Here is a 19678-nt window from a genome sequence, read left to right as displayed (position 1 = left end):
AAAAATCTTTTCCCTTTTCTCTCTACTTCACAGCTTAAAAATCTTCTTAGGGAACAATGTTATTGTTTTTTTTTAATAGTTTCAATTCCAGGGTACCTTATTTGTTGCTTTTGCTGTTTGACCCAGTCAACTAAAACTTTCTCTTCTTATCTTCCTTCTGCACATTCTTTTCCAGTCGAGTTCTTCTTTGTGGTGGCCATTTCTGACCACCGCTACAACCGCCTTCGGGAAAGGGAGTAATGGCCAGCTGAGGAGGAGAGATGCGGCTCTCCTCAACCCTGCAGGCAGTGTCCCCCTTCTTCACCACCTCTACGGGGTGGCTTAGCCCTGAAACCAGCCAGTCCGGGGCACTCCAGCGGTGAGCACGGATCGAAGCCTCGCAGAAATGAGGTTTCGGTCTGTCGCCGAAGAAGCTCAAACTGGAAGATCTGTATCTGTATTGTTGTGGGTATTTTGTTTTTTCTGGTTTTTTGAGTTGTTATTGGTACATATAGCTTAATGACTCTTTTGACTTCAAGTAAAAATATGTTGTAATGGTCTTCTACAGTATTGCATCCAGTGAATAGAAATTGCCAATCAAGGGATGAGAAATCGTTGTTTATAAGATCATAGTTGCCTTTTTTGAAGTTATAATTGGGGATTCCGTCGTTGTGATGATTTTTGTGTGGATGTATGTTGAGACAAAAGTCAATCATGTTGCGGTCACTGTTGGAAAAGGGTTCGTTAATTTATATTCCGTAAATTGAATTCAAACTATTGCAGAAGATGAGATCGAGGCAGTTAAGTCTAGTGTTGTTAGTTACTAGTTGTTCTAGTCCCAGATTTGTTACTGCATTGTAGAAGATTGCATGTGTGGGTTCAGTTGTACATTTGTTAAGGGTCCAGTTAATATGAAGTAGATTGAAGTCACTAAGAAAGATAAAAGCGTGTGGGCAGGATTCTGCCCATGTTAGTAGTGTATTTAGCTTGTTTGCATGTTCAATGTCATAATCAGGGGCTCTGTAACATAGTAAGAACCAAAATGTGATATTTAAGGACAGTTCACAGATGATGGTCTCAGGAATAGCAAGCTCCTGGGTAACTTGGATGTTTTTTGGATGTAGGGACTTTTTATAGAAGATAGTAACACCACCTCTTCTACGGATTTCACAATCTGATCGGTAAACATGATAGTCTATTACTGTGGTAACTTAAAGCATTTTCTGGGTTTGATTATTCATTTGAATTTGAGTTGAGTTTTTTTTCTTTTTTCTTTCCTGCATTGGAATTTTTGGAAGTAGACATTCCATGTGCCTTCTAGCTCATTTGGACTAATGTCCAGAATTTGTTTACTTTATTGTGAATTCCAAAATATTTATCTGCTCAACAAATTCCCTTTTCTTCACTGACTTAAAAACCATTCAAGTATTTATTGTTTGGTTAAAGATATACTAAGAATAAATTAAATGTCAAATTGACTTGTTATTCTGTTTATGTCAAAAACTACAAAGACGGTCTTGGAACCACAAAAGTTAATGTATTTATTATGTAATTATGTTAACATAATAGACATAACAAACAATAAACAAAAGCTTGAGCATATGCTTCTTGTTGAAATACTAAATAAATATGGGAACAAATTATTCCTACCATCTCCCTTTATTCATTTTGAATTTGATTTATTGCTTCTATTCCAGCCTCATATGGACTGCTCTAAAAGCCATTTAGGATCATTAAAAGATAATGTATTGGCAGGATCTGCTGTTGCATTTTCAGTCTCTTTCCTTACGTTATACACTTGAATGGAAAAAATACAACTTTTTACAGCATATAGTAAACACACTTCTATAACAGTGCAGCCTTCTCAGTAAAAAAAATATATATTTAGATAATATCCTCTCAGCTTGTCTAGCAATGGCAATTACATTCCATGGCAGAAGAGCAGTCTTTAGCATTAAACAAATTACAGTGTTCAGAAAATTTCTGATCACTGTGTAATGTGAGTACTGATTTTCTTTTTCAGTGGAACTATTTTTCAGTGGAATTATTCCTTCCTAGTTCTAAGAGGAGTAAATTGAAAATATTGTTTTATTTAGTGGCCATAGTAGGTGACTCGGGATGTGTTCAAAGCTTTCAACAGAAAACGTTTAAAAGAACATGCATACAAAATAGAAGATGCATGTAATTACAAAGGAGTTGCAGCACATAGTAGTTAATATCCACAGAATATCAGAACAACTGAAGAGCAAAAAGAACTTAGATTTGCAAAAGAAATGAAAGGCAAAAAAAGCTATTTCCTATCATACTCGGAAAAAAAATAAAAGAAACAGGAAGGGATGGGTGCAGTACTATGAGCAGATGGTAAAAAAAATAATACATAGTGGGGAGAAGAGATGTCAGAAGAGATGTTAGTGTTCTCCCCCAAGAATTGTGATCAAATGGACCTAAATTGAACAACTAAAAAAAGAAGAGAATGGCAACCCAAGGCGAGCAAAAAGATAGCTACTTAAAAGAAATAGATCAATGTTTTCTCAATCTCTGTAAGGTGAAGATGGAGGTGTTTAAACAGAGGCCTAGTTATGCTACCTGAGAACATGGAGACGCTGAATTCTAGTCCCCTGTTAGGCATGGAGGCCAGCTGGGTTACCTTAGGCAGATCACTTTGTTTCAGCCCAGCTCAGATCACCCTACAGAGCTGCTGATGTGGAAAAATAAATCAAATAAATAACTATGCCTGGCAGGGGGTTTGTAGTACTAGGTTATTTCCAAGATCCCTTTAAATACTCAGGTCTGATTCCATAAAATTTAATAAAATTGGGTGGGTTGGAAAAAGAAAGGAAAAATGGGGTGTAAATAGTTTGTTAAACTTAAAACCGAATGTTTTAAGAACTAGTAGTTTTAAGCGAGGAATGTTTAGAATAAAATATTACACCTTTCCCCCCAGCGCTTCTGTAATTTTGAAGCTCCAGTGGAAACAAAGTGTTGTGGAAAAGCACCTCAAACATTTTCAGGTTTTCAGGTAGGGTTTGTTTGCACACAGCTGAGTTCCTGAAAATTAAGTGGATCTATTCCAGGAAAGAACAGACTTAACACTAATTTAAAATTTATATTATGTCAGACATTACCATTGCATACATCATGCATCACACATTACATCAAAAACAGGTCTTACATATTTAAGTACTGTATGCAGAGTTTATCCTAAAACTTCAAGTTATTTCCTACTTAATGCAAAGGTGATGGTACCTCGTTTTCACTTTAGGTGGTATACCTTGTTAGAAAGTGCAAGTAAAGCGCACGAGGTGCAGGTTTCAGTAAGTGGCTGGATTTCAATCTCTTTTCCATTTTCCTCCTTTCATCAGCTTTGATTATATTTGTGTTAAATTACAGATTATGAAGGTAACTTGTAATTATGTTCTTTATAAGCCACACGCTTCATTTCTTTCCAACTGAAACCAACTTCCTTTATGAGGTATTTGATATGGTAATAACGTCCCAATGGCAAATCCCCTGGTGCGGTTTGTGAACACACATCCGCACCAGATCACAAGCCCTGTAAGAGGCCAACGAGAAGTTGTGCGGATAAATGTGAAAGTGCATTTGTGTAAACAGATCGATGTGATTGCACTCAGGACAGGAGAGCTTTTGAATATAAAGACAAAGGAGTTGGGGAGGTTTAGATCCGCAAGTACGACGACCTGCGCGCCAAAAAAAAAAATACAACACTTGTTTATGACTGCGAGGGCGTCTGTGGTGAAAGACGTGGCAGCTCCGCAGAGAGAGAGAGAGAGAGAGAGAGAGACCCTTGTGGACGCAGACTTATGAGGTTGTTTTTTTCTTCGCACCACAGCGGAACGGAAACTGACTGTGAAAGTGGGGGCGGGAAACAGTGCCGGGCACCCCCTTTTTCTGCAACTCCGCTGCGTGAGGAGGGGGAGGAAGAGGAGGAGGCGGCGGCGACGTCGGCTGTAATCTCGGCTGCAATCTCGCCCGGCCCCCTCCCAGCGCCGCCCATCCGCCCCCAGCAGGCCGCAGAGGATCGACGCATCCTCGGCGTCTTTCTACCTCGCTTCGCCGCGCGCTTTTTGAGGCGGCTGCGCCGGAGTCGCGGCGGCCTTTTGTACCGGCCGGCCCGGCGGAAGGGGCCTGGGCGGCGCTTGGGCATGGGGTGCCGCAGCTGTTGCTCTTGCTTCAACGCGGGACGTCCGTTCTGGCAAGGCCGCGATGTCTTTGGGCGCAGCCGCTTAATGGCCGGGTAAAAAAAGACGAACCGTCTGCGGCTGGCCGTGCAAGAGAACAGCCCGCGCCTTCCTCAACCCCGGCGCCTTCCGCGGCTGCGGCTGCGGCGGCAATGAGCGAGCGGTCGCGTCTTCATCCAGAGAAGCGAGGAAGGCGCAGCCCATCCTCGACCTTCGCCCGCCGGCGGCGCCTCCTCCTCCTCCTCGCCGCGCTAAGCTCACTGTAGGCAGCGGCCGGCGATGTGGAGCTCCGGGGCCGCCGCGTTGCAGCTGCTCTCGCGGGCGACCAAGCACGCCTTCGCTCAGGGAGCCCGGCAAGACCTGAACCGCTGGCTACCGCCTCTGGGAGCCGACGGCGAACCGACGGAAGCGGCGAGCCGAGGGCCGGCCGGCGAGCCGCTGCTGTATGGGGAGCAGAACGGGCTGTATCACTGCCCTCCGCCTCATCCTTCTCAGGAACCGTCGGTGGAGCTCCTGCTCTGCCAGCTACCCGAAGCGGGACACGGTTTGGGGGAGAGCAGGACGTGGCACTGCTCGGGATGCCTGCTGGGCACCTGCTGGTGCAAGAGTTGCCTGAGCGTGTGTTTTCTGGCGATGTTCTGCTTCGCCTCGCTCGCCTTGGTGCGCCAGTACCTGCGGGACCTGATGCTCTGGGCGGAGAGCTTGGACAGCCTGGCCGGCGTGCTTCTCTTCACCGTGGGCTTCATCGTGGTGTCCTTCCCTTGCGGCTGGGGATACATCTTACTCAACGTGGCCGCCGGCTATCTCTACGGCTTCGTGCTGGGCATGGGCCTCATGGTTCTGGGTGTCGTGATCGGCACCTTCATCTCCCACGTGGTCTGCAAGAAACTCCTGGCCCGATGGGTGCTGGCCAGGATCCAGGGCAGCGAGAAGCTCAGCGCCGTCATCCGTGTTGTGGAAGGAGGAAGTGGCCTCAAGGTGGTGGCCTTGGCTAGACTTACACCGATACCCTTTGGACTTCAAAATGCACTCTTCTCTGTGAGTAACTGTCAAGGAGTTTTGGATGTGCCTTGCTTAACAGACTGCAGGTGAAAGGCTCCTTCTTGAATCCAGTGCCGATTCCAACTTAGGGCTTAGCAAGGTGCTACTCTCCAGGTGTCTTGTATTAGCTCCCACCAGCCCCATCTTGCACAGGATTGTGTGCCTTTTAGAAGAGCTAGATAGTGCTAGATTGGCTATCCCAACCAGTTCAGATCCAGTTTCAGGACAAAGAGGTTGCAAATAATTGGTTTATCATTCAGTTGTAGAGATAGGAAAAGTCAGAACCCAGAAATAATCAGAATATATGTTCCACCTGCTCCCATGGTAGTGTTTTGGGAGAATTCTTAAATCTGCACTGATTGTTCAAAGATCAATATAAGTCGGATATTCCCTGCAGATGCATGTTATGGTAACCCACAATAGGAGAGCTTCCTTGAATGTAACTTGACACGGATAAACAAGGGAAGAGGAATATTTATGTGTTTTCCTTGTCTCAAATCTGTCAAATAGCACCTTTTCCTGTGTATTATACAGTACTTTGCTCCCTGGAGATAGAAGGCATTCTAAATATTCTTGCATCTAGAAAAAAATAAAGCTGTGCTATTCAAAAGAAAACACAATCAGAAAATGAGTTAAATTGTGCTCTCTTGGTATCAGTTCTCTGCTTCTGATTATCAGAAAGGTGTGGTTTTTAACATTATTTTTACAACTCTATTGTATGCTACCTTTCCTAACCAATGAGAGCAATACCGGTACATATTTAGATATTAGTAGGCTATTACATTCCTACTTATTATTTCAGTGTTTAGAAGACAGTATATTTACTGTCTTTTAAATTTGACAGAATTTGGTTCAGCACAAGGAGCTTCCAAAACAATTCTGATGCAGGAGTTGTTTTAACATAAGAATCAACTTGTCTCTACTCTACTTACAAGAAATTGTGCTTAGAATCTGAAAGCCAATTTTGTGCTGATTCTGTATCCTCTGAAGGTTTATTTGGTACATTTTATATTTTTAAAAAATGAATAGTTGGTTTTGGCCTGTAATATAACACCTCTGTATTTTCCTGCGTTCAAGGCAAAGGATGAATATATATTTAGTCCTTGTGTTTGGTCCTTGAAGTAGTTTACATTTTATGATTGATTGGGAAGCCTGGGTTGTTTGTAACCAGAAGATATCTAAAAAAGTTTTATTTGAGAAACTGTAGGAGCATATGGAAGCCTATCCCTGTTGTTATGATTGTAGTACAATTAATATGCAAAATGTATTTTCATTTCTTTTTTTTTTTGGCTTAGTGTACACAAATAGAGAAAAAAAGGATAATAAAAAGAAAAACAAAATGAAAGAAAAAGAAAGTCATAATGTACAATTAAAAAAACTATATAAAGTATTAAATCTTGAGGAATAATATTGATCAAATCTTTCCATTACATCAATAAAAGGCCAGTTCATAAACAGAGTGAATGCAAGTCTTCAGTCCAAGATTGTAATTGAGGATGGCATTTCATACATAAATGTATTTCTATTGCAAAGGAATAATCTTTTTTGTTATGTTGTAACCTGGTAAATCTGTAGTTCTCTCAATACTAATATATTTCAAAATGTTGATATACAATTCAAATAATATTCATGCCTTAGACGGCTCTCCTCAAAGCCCTATTAACAACTAAAAGACACTCAACCAAAATTAGAACAATAATAGAATATATCCCTAAGCATAAATGCCCTTTGTCATTTTGTATAACCAGTTCAAAGTAGACAAAAATTATTTTAAGCATTCTTTGAAGTACCCAATAAAAATGAAAAAAAGTTGAATGAGTCTCATCCTGAAGTTATAAATAACATACTTAATGTTCTTTAAGACTCTTACTCATTGATTTATGAATATAGGATGTTTCAATACTTTATTCCAAAGTACTTTAAAATAACTGAAAATACATTTCAGTGATGGTACTCAGGATTTTGAAATGCATCTGGAACAAAAAGTTTTCAATAAAAAGTTTTAATTAAATATACCACTGATCTTAATTTTTAGACAATCCCAAATTCCCCTTGCAATAATTCAGATTTAAACAAATTAAATTAAGCAAATTTAATTCAGTTTTCAATTAAACAGTTATGTTCAGTGGAAATCTCAAACTCAAACCTCCTTTTCCAGAAGTCGTCTGAGTCTTGACACCTTGGACCCACTTTCTGTTCTTTGAAATAATGGCTTGCTCAAGCACATTGTCACCTATCTTTCTTCCAGGAAACGCTTTATTTGGTGCTCTCCCTAAATATTCCTAAATGGGAATATTGACTTATGTGTATCCATCCTTTAGTAATACTAATTTACAAGAACAATCTTTTCCCATAGGTCCTTTAGGATTTGGTCTATGGAGCTCTCAGTCATTCAGATCATGATTGTCCCAAAGGTGCTCTCAGTCTAGCACTTTGGAATCTTTAAGATTTTTTAACATTTTTAAATATTAAACTAAAATTTAAAAATTGAAAAAAAATCAAACTAAATTAAGGGAGATTGCCATGGGTAATTAGTCTCAGGTAATTAAAAGAATTTTCCCACCAAGCCAGCTGGATGACCTTGGGCCACTCAATCTCTCTCAAACCAAGCCAAGGGCATCTTTTATTCAACTTCCTCAGGATATCCCATGTGTAAGTAAATAATTCCAGTTGTAAATACCTTGCTGAGGGATTAAAATATTGCATATCAAGGAATATTGTGCCAGAATTTAAACTGGCATATCAAGGATTTTTCCACATCCATCAAAACCTCCACTGCCAACTCTAATTTTTCTGAGCATGTTTCTAAAATATCAAGGGATAATGGTGTGTTACCATTATTTCATACTATGTTAGGCTTGAAATTCTTTTATAAAACCATATTGCATAGAATAGGTAATTGAAGGTAATATTGTCTGTAGGAAGCAAAGAAAAAAAATCTACTGCGAATTCTGTATGGTATCAGGAAGGGCATCGGGCCAGTAAATGCTCAGTGCCATCGAGTCGCCCAACTGCCCTGATTTAAGGGATTACAAAATCATAAAAAGGGAGTTATTGTCTGTAATCTGTATGACAGGCTTGTAATAAAATAATTGGTGCAACATTTAAACAAGAAATTCTGCAAGCTCTTGCAGTACAGTAAAAGCAGAGTTCTTAGCAGTTTCAAATCATAGATATATGCACCATATTAAAGGACTTGGAAAGAATATTTTAAAAAAATTAATTGTAAAGTTCAAACAGTACAGAATTAAGATAGTCATGAGGAGTTTTCATATTTTCATATATTTAATGATGTTCCCTGAAGTGATAAAGGTGCAGTTAGACAGCTGGTTCATATGTGATCTTCAGAAGAGCTTTATTATTTACATTTATTAAATGTAAAAGTATAATTTAGGCTGATTATATTTATGAAATGAATTTACCTTATGCATCGTACACATGGAACTATAAATTGCAAAACTTGTTATCACTTAGTTTTGGTAGTTTGAAAGATAGAAAAACAAAGCTGACAAGGCCATTGGCGTGATAGAGTTATATATTTTGGATCTCTTAAAAGCGGATATGTCAACCTCTAAATCAAGGATCTTCAAACTTGGCAAGTTTAAGACTTGTGAACTTCAACTCCCAGAATTCTTGAGCTAGCATGACTGGAGGAGGAATTCTGGGAGTTGAAGTCCACAAGTCTTAAAGCTGTCAAGTTTGAAGATCCCTGCTCTAAATAAAAAGGCAGCAATAGACAAGCCCACATCAGAATCTGGCCAATTACAGCAATTTTCAAAAAAGATAAAACCTTTGCAAATCTACTCAGATAATTGGAACTCCTGCATTCAGTGGAATAACTTCATATAACCAGTTGCTAAATATGAGCCTTAAAATCTCAAGCTTATGCTGTTGCTGTATCATTTCTGAGTTGAAACCTATAGTCTTTGACTTAGGACAGCAACTGGGACTGGAAATACTATTCCTAAGCATATCATAATTTGTAACAAAATCACTTAGTGACAGGAATCCTTGCCTTTCCATTTACCATCATTAACCGAATCCCTGCTAAACAAGACAACTTCCTGTTAGTTTCCCACAACCAAGTCAGTGGGGAAGTTGGCAAGAAATTGCAAGTTCCAGGTAGCTTTTCAGGAAGGATGATAGGCAAGTAAGTGGCTGCTGCTGGGTGGGGAACAATGCAAAAGGGGCATGGTGAAGCTCTGGAACGATGTGTAAGGGTACAAGGGAGGCTTGATGAGGCTCAGGGAGGGTCCACAGTGATATGCAAAGATGTGAGGGGTGGGTGCAACAAGACTTGGGAGGGTGAAAGGATGTATAAGGGTGCAAGGGGCTGCATGAGGGTGTGAGAGAGGCATGGCAAGGGTTGGGGAGAGTATAAGGGATGGGTGCACAAGTGTTCAAAAGAGGTGCAGTACAGCAAGGGTCAGCATGTGTGAGCTAGTGGTGCAGTGCAAGTGCAGAGGGGCTGGGGGAGGGTGAGCCATTAGCAATAGCACTTAGACTTATATACCACTTCACAGTGCTTTACAGTCCTCTATAAGTGGTATATATAGAGTCAGCCTATTGCCTCCAACAATCTGTGTCCTCATTTTACTGACCTCAGAAGGATGGAAGGCTGAGTCAACCTTGAGCCGGTGAGACTCAGACTGCCAAATTGTTGGCAGTCAGTAGTCAGCAGAATTAGTCTGCACCTGCAGAATTAGGTAGAGGGCACACTCCCTAGACATCTGCGATCCTCCCTGCTAATTTTCCCATTGATTTGCTGGGGAAGCTGGCAGGAAAGGTGCAAATGGCAATCATGCCACTGAAGCAGGTTGCTTCAGTAGTCATAAGCGTGAGCTGGTTGCCAAGTGCCCAGATCGCTGTCACGTGATGCAGAGGTGCTAGGGTGGGCCTGTACTTTGAGGATCGATCATAACCACCATTTGTTCAGTGCCATTGTGACTTCACTGAAGAAGGGTTGTAAGTCAAGGACTATCTATATTTGTTATTTAAAATAATGTATCCGTGCAGGAATATCCAATGTTTGAATCATAATAAGCCACTAGCAAGATGTGATTATTATGGGCTATCGACTGCACAGAGAAGTGCAAAATCAACACAGGTGCTATAATTTAGGACCAGGGATGTCAAACTCAATTTCATTGAGGGCCGCATCAGTGTTGTGTTTGATCTCTGAGGGGCTGGGAGGCGTGGGCAGCATAATGTCACTTATGTCAGGGGGCGCTTGTGACAGCCCAAGCACTCTGCCAGCAAAAATGGCCTCCTGAGCTCCATTTTCAGCTGCGACAGTCTTCTACAACCCTCTGCTAGCAAAAATAGCTCAGGGGGGCCACACACAGCGCTTGCAAGCTCCATTTTCGCTGGCAGAGACACCATGGGCCGGTCCTTCGCTATTTTGAGGGTGGTCCCGTGGGCCAGATCTAAGCACCCCACAGGCCGGATCCAGCCCCGGGCCTTGAGTTTTACACCCCTGATTTAGGAAATGCAAAACAGTGTCTTACCCAGTTCATTCAACAGATGTACAGTATTGTAGTGGAGTTATTTCCATGTGCTACAAGTACCTGAACGCCTTAATTATTTTAATTCTCAAGTATTGAACATGCATCTTCTAACAAAATAAAAATATAATCCCTTTAGTCACGTGGGACAATTCCATCCTGTCTTTATAATAACTACCAGCCTTTTCTATAAAATTGTAAATATGAGGAATGTGATTGGATATTTATGTAGAAGCAGATCACAGGATCTTTTGTTGTAATTGCTCTCACGTGTGCTTATGTTCGTAGCCTAAGCTTGCATTCTTGTCCATCTAACTTTTATAAGCCAACTTATTAGCCTTCAGTACTGCATTGTAGAATTAGGAAATACAATAAAATGAAACCCAAATTATTTAAGATACCTACATTTTACCACCACAAATGTAATTTGTAGGGCCAGTTCTGGATATTTTTAGGAATAACGTTATATCTAAGTTTTTATAAATTTGTAAATTTTCCATTTTTATAATAATTGTAATCAGCAAGCTAATATTTTAAACTGATTTGATAGATTTGGAAAAGTCAGGTTTTTTAAGCTTGTAAGCTCCATAAGTCTCTAGCAACCTTTACAGAATATCATTACAATACAAGGAAGCAGTAGGAAGTACTGAATCTGCTAATATATCATACCAATTGCTTTTATATATATTATATCAGTCAGAAGCAGTATGCCCATGTGCCAATTGTACATGACGTGGCTTGGTTGTCAGTTGACTTTCAAATGCAATTTAAGATGCTGGTCATCTTCATGGCCTAGGTCCTGGAAAATTGAGGGACCAGCCTTCTCCAAAAGTTTCTGTCTGCTTGGTACTCCTTAGCAATGCCAAGGTCCTCTCTATTAAACATATTGAATATTCTTTATTCACCAAGTGTGAGTGGACACACAAGGAATTTGTCTCCATTGTATAAACTCTCAATGTACATACAAACACAAAGTGATAAATCATAGATTGTACATTATAGTTACAATCATAAGTCAGAAGATACAAATAACACATGATAAATCATAAGATACCAATAGAAGAACCAAGGAAGCGTAACTTCTCTATTGTGACCCTACCCTCTTGAACAGTCCCCCTCCAGAGTTATGAATGGTGTCCTCTTAAGATCAGGCTCTGCTCCAAGCCCTGGGGTTAATGCATGTAGTAATTACCTACTATTGTTATGATTGTTTCTCTCCAGGCTGACTTGTTTTGTATTATATTTTATTTATTAGATTTTTATTCCACCTTTATTATTTTGATAAATAATTCAAGGTGGCAAACATATTTGATATTCCTTCCTCATCCTGTTTTCCACACAACTGCAGCACTTTGAGGTGAGTTGGGCTGGGACAGAGTGACTGGCCTAAAGCTACATAGCTGGCTTTCATGCCTAAGGCAGAACTAGAACTGACAGTCTTCCGGTTTCTAGACCAACAGCTTAACCACTTCACCAAACTGTTTTTTTATCAAACTATTTGGCTTTTGTAAGTTGTCCATAACCTGCCGGAGTGGGGAACTATAACATGCATAGACACATACATTGTTTTTTTTTTCCTGCTAGAGGTGCATTAACTTTGATTAATAAGTTTCAGAATTTGTAATAGAATATGAAAAAGTGATACAGTAGAAAATTGATAATACTAATTAAATTAATAAGTGTATTGAATTAATTACAGTGACCCTACTAATGATTATTAAGAGTTTTAGGTTAAGTGATCTTGCTATCTTGATATATATATATACAGAAATGTAAGCATATATTTATTTTATAAATTTGTGAAACAAGAATGACTATAGATTCTGGAGTATGCTGTGAAATTGCGTAAGACTATGTTTAACTCTACATGGAACTAAATATCCAGTTCCAAACATTTTTTGCAAAAAGCTTATTTATTTTGAAAGAAGAAATTAAGCATATTCCTTCTTGAAAATTTAAATCATGTTATCTGATTTACATCTAAGTGATTTAACTGATCTTGTATAAATAGCAGGATATGATAAAAGAAAGAATATCATAGTTTCTGTGTGTAAGTTGGTCAGTTTCTAAATTTGATATATAAATAAATAAAATAAAATGAGAAAATGTATTAGTAGGTGATCCATAGTTTCAGCCAAAGAAATTTCAAACATGGAGGATTTGGGCTGCTTGTTAATGAGTTATTCTTATAAAGTCTGGCACTCCTTTCCTGCCTAGTCAGCCTGCGGTCTCCTCTCGCTCCGGGCACTGATTCCCCCAAAATTTTTGCACAACCCCCCCAAATTTTAAAGAATTAGAGCTGTGGGGAGGCAAGGCACACTCATCTGTTTCCTTCTACGACTGGCCTTGGAAAAGCCAGAACCGGATTTGGAAAGAGAATGGCTGGGGTGGAGGAGCTGTCCTTCTTGACAAGCTCCGAACCGTTGCTACTGCTCCAAACCTGGCTCTGGCTGCAAGCATGCGATTGTGAGGATGCTCAGCTGATCTGGGCACTCAGCTGGGTCGTGTGGAGAATGCTGTGTGAATGCAAAAGGCAGGCAAACTGGCTGGGCCACATGGGAGGCAGCTAGGCCAGGATTCAAGTCTTGCTACTTACAGTCACTCACCCAGGCAATTCAGGGCAGCTCATCTGGGCCATGCTTCAGCCGTGCAGAAGGCAGGCAAGCTTGCTGGGCCACGTGGGAGGCAACTAGGCCAGGATACAGGCCTTGCTCCTTCCAGGCTCACCCAGGTTGCCAGGCAGATCAGGGCAGCTCAGCTGGGCCACGCAGAGAGCGCTGCGTGGGATGCATCTGAAGGCAGGCAACCTGGCTGGCCCTCAGAGGCTGTGTGGTCGAGGCGAGCCATGGAGCCAGACAGAAGAGGGCACAAGCAGCTATGTTGGGCAAGTGGCCAAGATGAGTGACTGGGCAGGGCAGGACCAGCCAGTGGTGCGATTTGCCGGTTCTCTAAACTGTGCAAAATTGTAACTACCGGTTTGCCTGAACCAGTCCGAACCAGCTGAATCCCACCATTGGATGTAAATGTAAACTTTATATTTCCCCCCTAAAATATACCAGAGTACACGAAAGAATTCTGTAGAGCTACAGCTGAAAAATTTCCATTCTGAGTAGATTGCCATGATGCTTCTTTCTGGGCTGGCATGTACAAAAGTCTTTTATATGAATGAAAAATCTTTCTAAAAGTATCTTTTTCTGCTTTGTGATCCAGGGTATGCTCCAGCTTTGCAACTACTATATAGGTTTGGCAAACTATTCTTTATCTTTCTGAATAAACATAAGATGAACAAATTATGTTTAAGCATAGTCAGGTGCTCTTTTTCCTTTTTTTTTCTTTCTTGAAATGTGGGTTGTTAAATTACTGTCATTTCAGCAGGAGTGAAAAAACTAATCAGACTTGCTTGTCTAATGAATAATTTATATGTATTTCTTTTGTTTAGATCACAGATCTTTCACTACCAAACTACCTGATGGCTTCTTCCATTGGATTACTTCCAACTCAACTTTTAAACTCCTACCTGGGAACTACCTTGCGCACTATGGAAGATGTTATTGCAGAACAAAGTTTTAGTGGTTATTTCATTTTTAGTTTACAGGTAAATAGTTTCAACCTCACTCAGCAATTTATTCTCATAGCATTTTAGGTTAACTTTTATAAATAGGTGTATTGTGTGGTACCCTCTTCTATTTGGGGCTGGGTCTTCCATAGTCTCTTACCTTGACTATATTGATGGAAATTGAACTACAAAATATTAGATAAGTATCCCATAGTGTTGTGTGGCATTTACTCCTTCATTATATGCAAGTGTTGCTAAACATATTCAGTTGGATCCTTCCATGAATAGAAGTTTCTCAGTCCATCTGAAAATCCTCCTAACAGAAAGGCTAATTCCTAAATTTTGATTGAAATGCTCATGCTTGGGGAGAAAAAAAACCTATTCAGCCCATTCTAGAAGCCATCATATTTAAATAATGCTTCAATTGAAGCAAGCTTCTGGATTAAGAAGATTTTCAGTTGTTTGCTTTGGAACCAAATGCAGTGGCTCAGCAATTAAAGAAGTAACTCCCGCCCATATTTGTTACAGTAATTGATAATAGTTGGAGTTTTGTCATTTTCCTCAAACCCAAAGTTACAATACAAGGACTTTTATTTATTTTGCCAAAGCTTTTAAAGCAACATTTTCTTAGTGTTAGCATATATGGCAAAACTATGTGTGACAATAACTTACATTTTTTATAAGTTTGACATATCTTCTATAAGTATAGATAAAACTCTAAGAAGCAATACATAATAAAATGTTGGGAGCAGTTTCCTATTAGATTCCATGTTACAGGTAGTTCTTGACATATTACCATAATTGGAACCACAATTTCCATTTTAAATTGTTATAGGTTGAGCAAACCAATGACCGAACCAATTTTATGACTTCTTATTATGGTCATAAGTCAATTCATGTGATCATAAGTCAAATCACTCAGTTATAAGTGTGATTCCAGTTTAACCAATAGCAAATTGAATAACATGATTGTGGGACACTGCAGCTAGTTGGAAATGTGAGCCTATTGTTAAGTGCCCAAATTGCAATCATGTGACTGCAAGGGCAGGATGATGGTCATAAATTTGAATTTAGATTGTAACTGCCATTTTTGTAGGCTATTGTTAATTTGAACATTATTAAGGATTTCCTGTATTGACTTTTTTAAAGTCATTTTCTATGTGATCCAGGGCAACACTTGAAGGATGTGATACCTAGGGTACCTTTGCAGTGGGGTAAAAATCTGAGATTGTATTTGTATGCAGAATGCATAGTCATTCATTAACTAGACCTGTGATGGCGAACCTATGCATGCGTGCTGGAAGTGGCACGCAGAGCCACTTCTGCTGGCATGCGAGAGGTTGCCTGGAAGAGCCCCACTGCACATGCGCATGCCACCACCCAACAACTGATTGTCGGGTATCCAGCACACATGTATGAGGGGCAGGGTGCGTGGGAGACGGGGCATGTGGGGTCGCATGCGCAGGGGCTTGGGGTGTGTGTGTGTGCATTGCCTTCTGGGTGCTGGGGCGCGAGCGCAATTTTCGGCATAACAGCCCAAAAAGGTTAGCCCCACTGAACTAGACTTTCCAAACTGGTATCCTCCAGATTACAAATTATATAATCAGCCCAAGTCAAGTTGGGAAAAAATATGTTACTTACTTTAGAATATATGACCTAATAGTCAGATGCTTTATCTGAATTTTTGGCATAGAGTACTGAAATATTAGTACGTGTGGCATTGTGAATGATACTTAGGAACACAGGTAGTTCAGCATGATATGTGTAAGTCTTTCTGAAGAATATTTCCCAAGTTAAATCAATATCTGTGAAAAGATAATATTACTCTGTTGAAAGAAATTTTATTTGTAGTTTGTAATGAGATACAGTTTGTCTTTTGGAAATGGCATTAATGTTTTAGTATTTGAGAGCTTTACACATGAAAAGATCACTCTTCAGATCTGAAGTTTGTTAGTTTAAGCCTAAATTGCCTAGTGAATTCCTGGCAAAAATGAAATTCAAACCAGCAGTATTATACAGTAATTTGCAGTTCTTGTTTTATATATTTTCTATATCACTTTATATTTAGCTGTAAATTTTGTTACATTAAACTAGACATGGGATTTTTTTTCTAAATTAAAATTTCTTGTTTATTTAGCTTAAGCTTAAGGTCTTGATAAAGGTTGGCCGTGTATCTATATCAAAGACATAATTAATTGCATATCTTTTGTCACTTATTGCATGTATTTTGAATATTTTTATGTCCATGATTGCAGCTGAAAATATTAAACAAAGCAATTGTATCTGCTTCATTCACAGATTGTAATAAGTATAGGCCTCATGTTCTATGTTGTCCATCGAGCTCAAATGGAATTGAATGCAGCCATAGTTGCATGTGAAATTGAAATGAAGACATCGCTTGTGAAAAGCTGTCAGACCAGCAGTAACAATTCAACATCTTGCAACAAGAGGACACTTGCATTTTCTGGAGGAGGGATCAACATTGTGTGACTTCCTCTCATTTTCTGCAGTATTATCTTTGGTGTGTGAAATGGGTCATTTAATAAGTTACTTACGACAGCTGGACTTTTCAGCAAAACTTAAAATCCAAGTGGCTGGAAGATGTACTGTGATAAGAAGTACGTGGCAGTTTTTATATAGTAAACTGGCTAATTTCTTGTAGGGTTCAAATAGTAACTGTAAACATAGATGCAAATCTGGCTGCACTTTTGTCTTTATTATCATGACTTATAGTCTGCACTTTAGACTTTGTTTGCTGTTTGCTTTTATAAACTGAAGAATACCCTGAAATAATTTTCTTTCTGCTTAGCATTATTTATAAGACTAATAAATAGTAGATCTTTAATACTTATAAAAATGTAAAGTATGCAACTTCATGTGCAGAACTCTTAAATATGCGTGTTTTTGAAACTCAGTGAAACCTTGATCTAACAGTGCAGTTTGCAGAGTGGACTTTGCTCCTCCTGAATGTCTATGAAACTTCTAATTACGTAATTCCTGGTGATTTAGCTATCTGAGCAAATAATGTACACTGCCACAAATGTTGTTATACTTTTTAAAAATCACAAGCCTCTTTTAGATTATCTTGGATAGAAAACTCCATTAATTGAAAGAAAATCTAGAGGGAAATTGACTCACTGCATCTGAAGTCTATTAAACAGGTATCCACTAAATTGAGGTTTCACTGTATTTCTGTAAAATACAATAAAAAGAATTGAGAACAATCAATGCAGAAAAATTCCATTTTTAATAGCTGGGGGATAAGACGACCACTTCCTCATGAGAAAGCTCTTCTGGAATCCAGAGTAATCTTCTTGTTTGTAACAGGTTAAAGGACATCCCCATACTTCTCTGGGGTTACCCGCTTTAAAAAGTGGAGAACGTTTTTGCTATTTGGGGAACTATTTGGTTTCCTTACCTTGTTTTGTTAAAAAAAAATCTGAGAACTGAGAGAGAGAAAGAACCCCTTACATAAATCTTTAGTTGAATGTATTTTTGTACGCCTCTGAAATGTTCTGGAGCCATCATAAATGTTCATATAAGTTCAAATCCTACATTGTGGGACTGAAGTGCTCTTATATAACATGTTAGGTTATATTGTATAATATGCAAAGTAAAATGGAAACTACAGAGTAGTTACAGATTGTGGAAAAGAATAGTGTGAAGGAGAATTTGTAGGTGAAATGCAAATCTTTGAAGGGATTTATCCTTGTGAGTAATAACAAAAGGGCTCTTCCACTCTTTCTAACTAGCTGTGAAAAGATTTTAGGAAACCACATCAAATTTACTTCATTCTGTACTCTGTAACATGAGCGAAATAGGTGGAATTAACTTTTCTGAAAACATCATGTGGCCTTTATTTTTTAGAGAAGCCTTTTTATTTTTATTTTTTTTAAAGCTTTAAAAATCCACACAATTCCTTCCTGCATATATTTTCTTCTGATCATAAAATAATGCTCTTATATAAGTTTTCTGCAGTATTTTAAGATTTGTATCTATGAGGATGTGTCCCTTTCTTTCTTTCTTTTGAAAAATTAAGAAAAAAATAGATTTTCCATCTTTAAAACATTGACTAGAAAATGGCAGAAATGTCTTGAGGCTCAGGTATCTATAAACATTTTAAAAAAGACAATTTCATAAAATATATTGAATTCACTTTAGAATATCACTATAACTTTGTTCTATAGGTTTGAATGAAATGGAATAAGCATAACTTGCTTATGTATATTCATATCATAATTCTTTATAGATTGCATATTTATATGCCTGAATGAGAATTCACAAAGATGCTTCATAGCATTTGAACTCAAAACTTTGAATTCAGTTTTATTTTTGTCTGAACAATAGGGTCCATTTCTGGGCTCTTATACTTTTGCAATATCCCTTCCATTTTTTCCTAGTCTTTTGTCATGGTGCAGTGATTTGTGAAAGTTATGGACTCTTTTTAACTACAATACAAAATCTGTCCATTGACTTCAACAAGTTTGTTTTATGTTGAGGCAAATCGTTTTCAAATTTATTGTGCAGAAAAATATTTTGCTCATACTCTACCATATTTGTTAAATAGTTGAATAGGTAAATATGCCATAGCCCCATATAGCTTAAAATATCACAACATCTCAAATTTAGTGATAAATATGGAACTATTGGCAAGACCTTGTTTGGGAAATTTGGTGTTGTTCTACAGTTGCATTGTTTTTGTTACTTGAAAATTGGAAGTTTAGCTATTATTTATGACATTTTGATAGTGAATGATTGCTGATCCCTTTATTACTTTGGCTTTCATTTGAAAAGTAATACCAATAGGCACTGTAACTTTGATGTTACTTCACCCAAGATTTTATCAATATTCGTTATTCTGTAATCTCCTTTGTTAACAACAATAAAGGAATCTTTGCAAAGTTATATTTTCTGAAGTTTTAGTTGCACTGTGTTTTCAAATTAAGATAATTTGATTGTGCAAGGATTTTGAAATTAAATCCTTTCAAAGTTTTTGTATGCAGTGTGGCATTTATGTTCAAGAATAAATTATTATTTCTTGAGTTACATCTCTGCCCATTTTACCCAAGTGATTCTGTGTGACTCACAGCAGGTAAAAACAATTCAATAAAACTAATTAAAAACTAATATATAAATATACAAAAACATATGCAATTTTAAAAACAGAGAATTAAAAGCAGTAGCAGATTTCATCTTACGTGACTCAGTCATTGCAAAAACTCCTCACAATTGCCAGACCCTAGATACAGCAGCAGAGCCATGTCTTTACACCCATAGTGGGTTGGGGCTAAGCTAAGGTCCATGGCAGAAAAGGGTCTCTCCTTAGGTCCTGCCAGATGACACTTTTTCATAGATAGCATCCATAACATACCTCTTCTGCTGATCCTGATGAGATGGGG

The 19678-nt window shown here is 38.7% G+C and overlaps 1 protein-coding gene across 1 annotated transcript; it reads left to right on the top strand.

The window, feature by feature from the left end:
- The first annotated feature begins 1504 nt into the window (after window positions 1–1504).
- On the top strand, window positions 1505–19184 carry TMEM64 (transmembrane protein 64). The gene is made up of 3 exons (XM_026705992.2): window positions 1505–5216; window positions 14163–14318; window positions 16578–19184. Exons 1-3 carry the CDS (start codon window positions 4458–4460, stop codon window positions 16767–16769), a joined length of 1107 nt encoding a protein of 368 aa, XP_026561777.1. The 5' UTR covers window positions 1505–4457; the 3' UTR covers window positions 16770–19184.
- The last annotated feature ends 494 nt before the right edge of the window (window positions 19185–19678 follow it).

Source organism: Pseudonaja textilis, chromosome 3 (assembly GCF_049901715.1).
Source record: "Pseudonaja textilis isolate UNSWEBS1 chromosome 3, rPseTex1.2, whole genome shotgun sequence".
NCBI classification, from domain to species: domain Eukaryota; kingdom Metazoa; phylum Chordata; class Lepidosauria; order Squamata; family Elapidae; genus Pseudonaja; species Pseudonaja textilis.
This window is presented reverse-complemented; position numbering and strand designations above follow the sequence as displayed.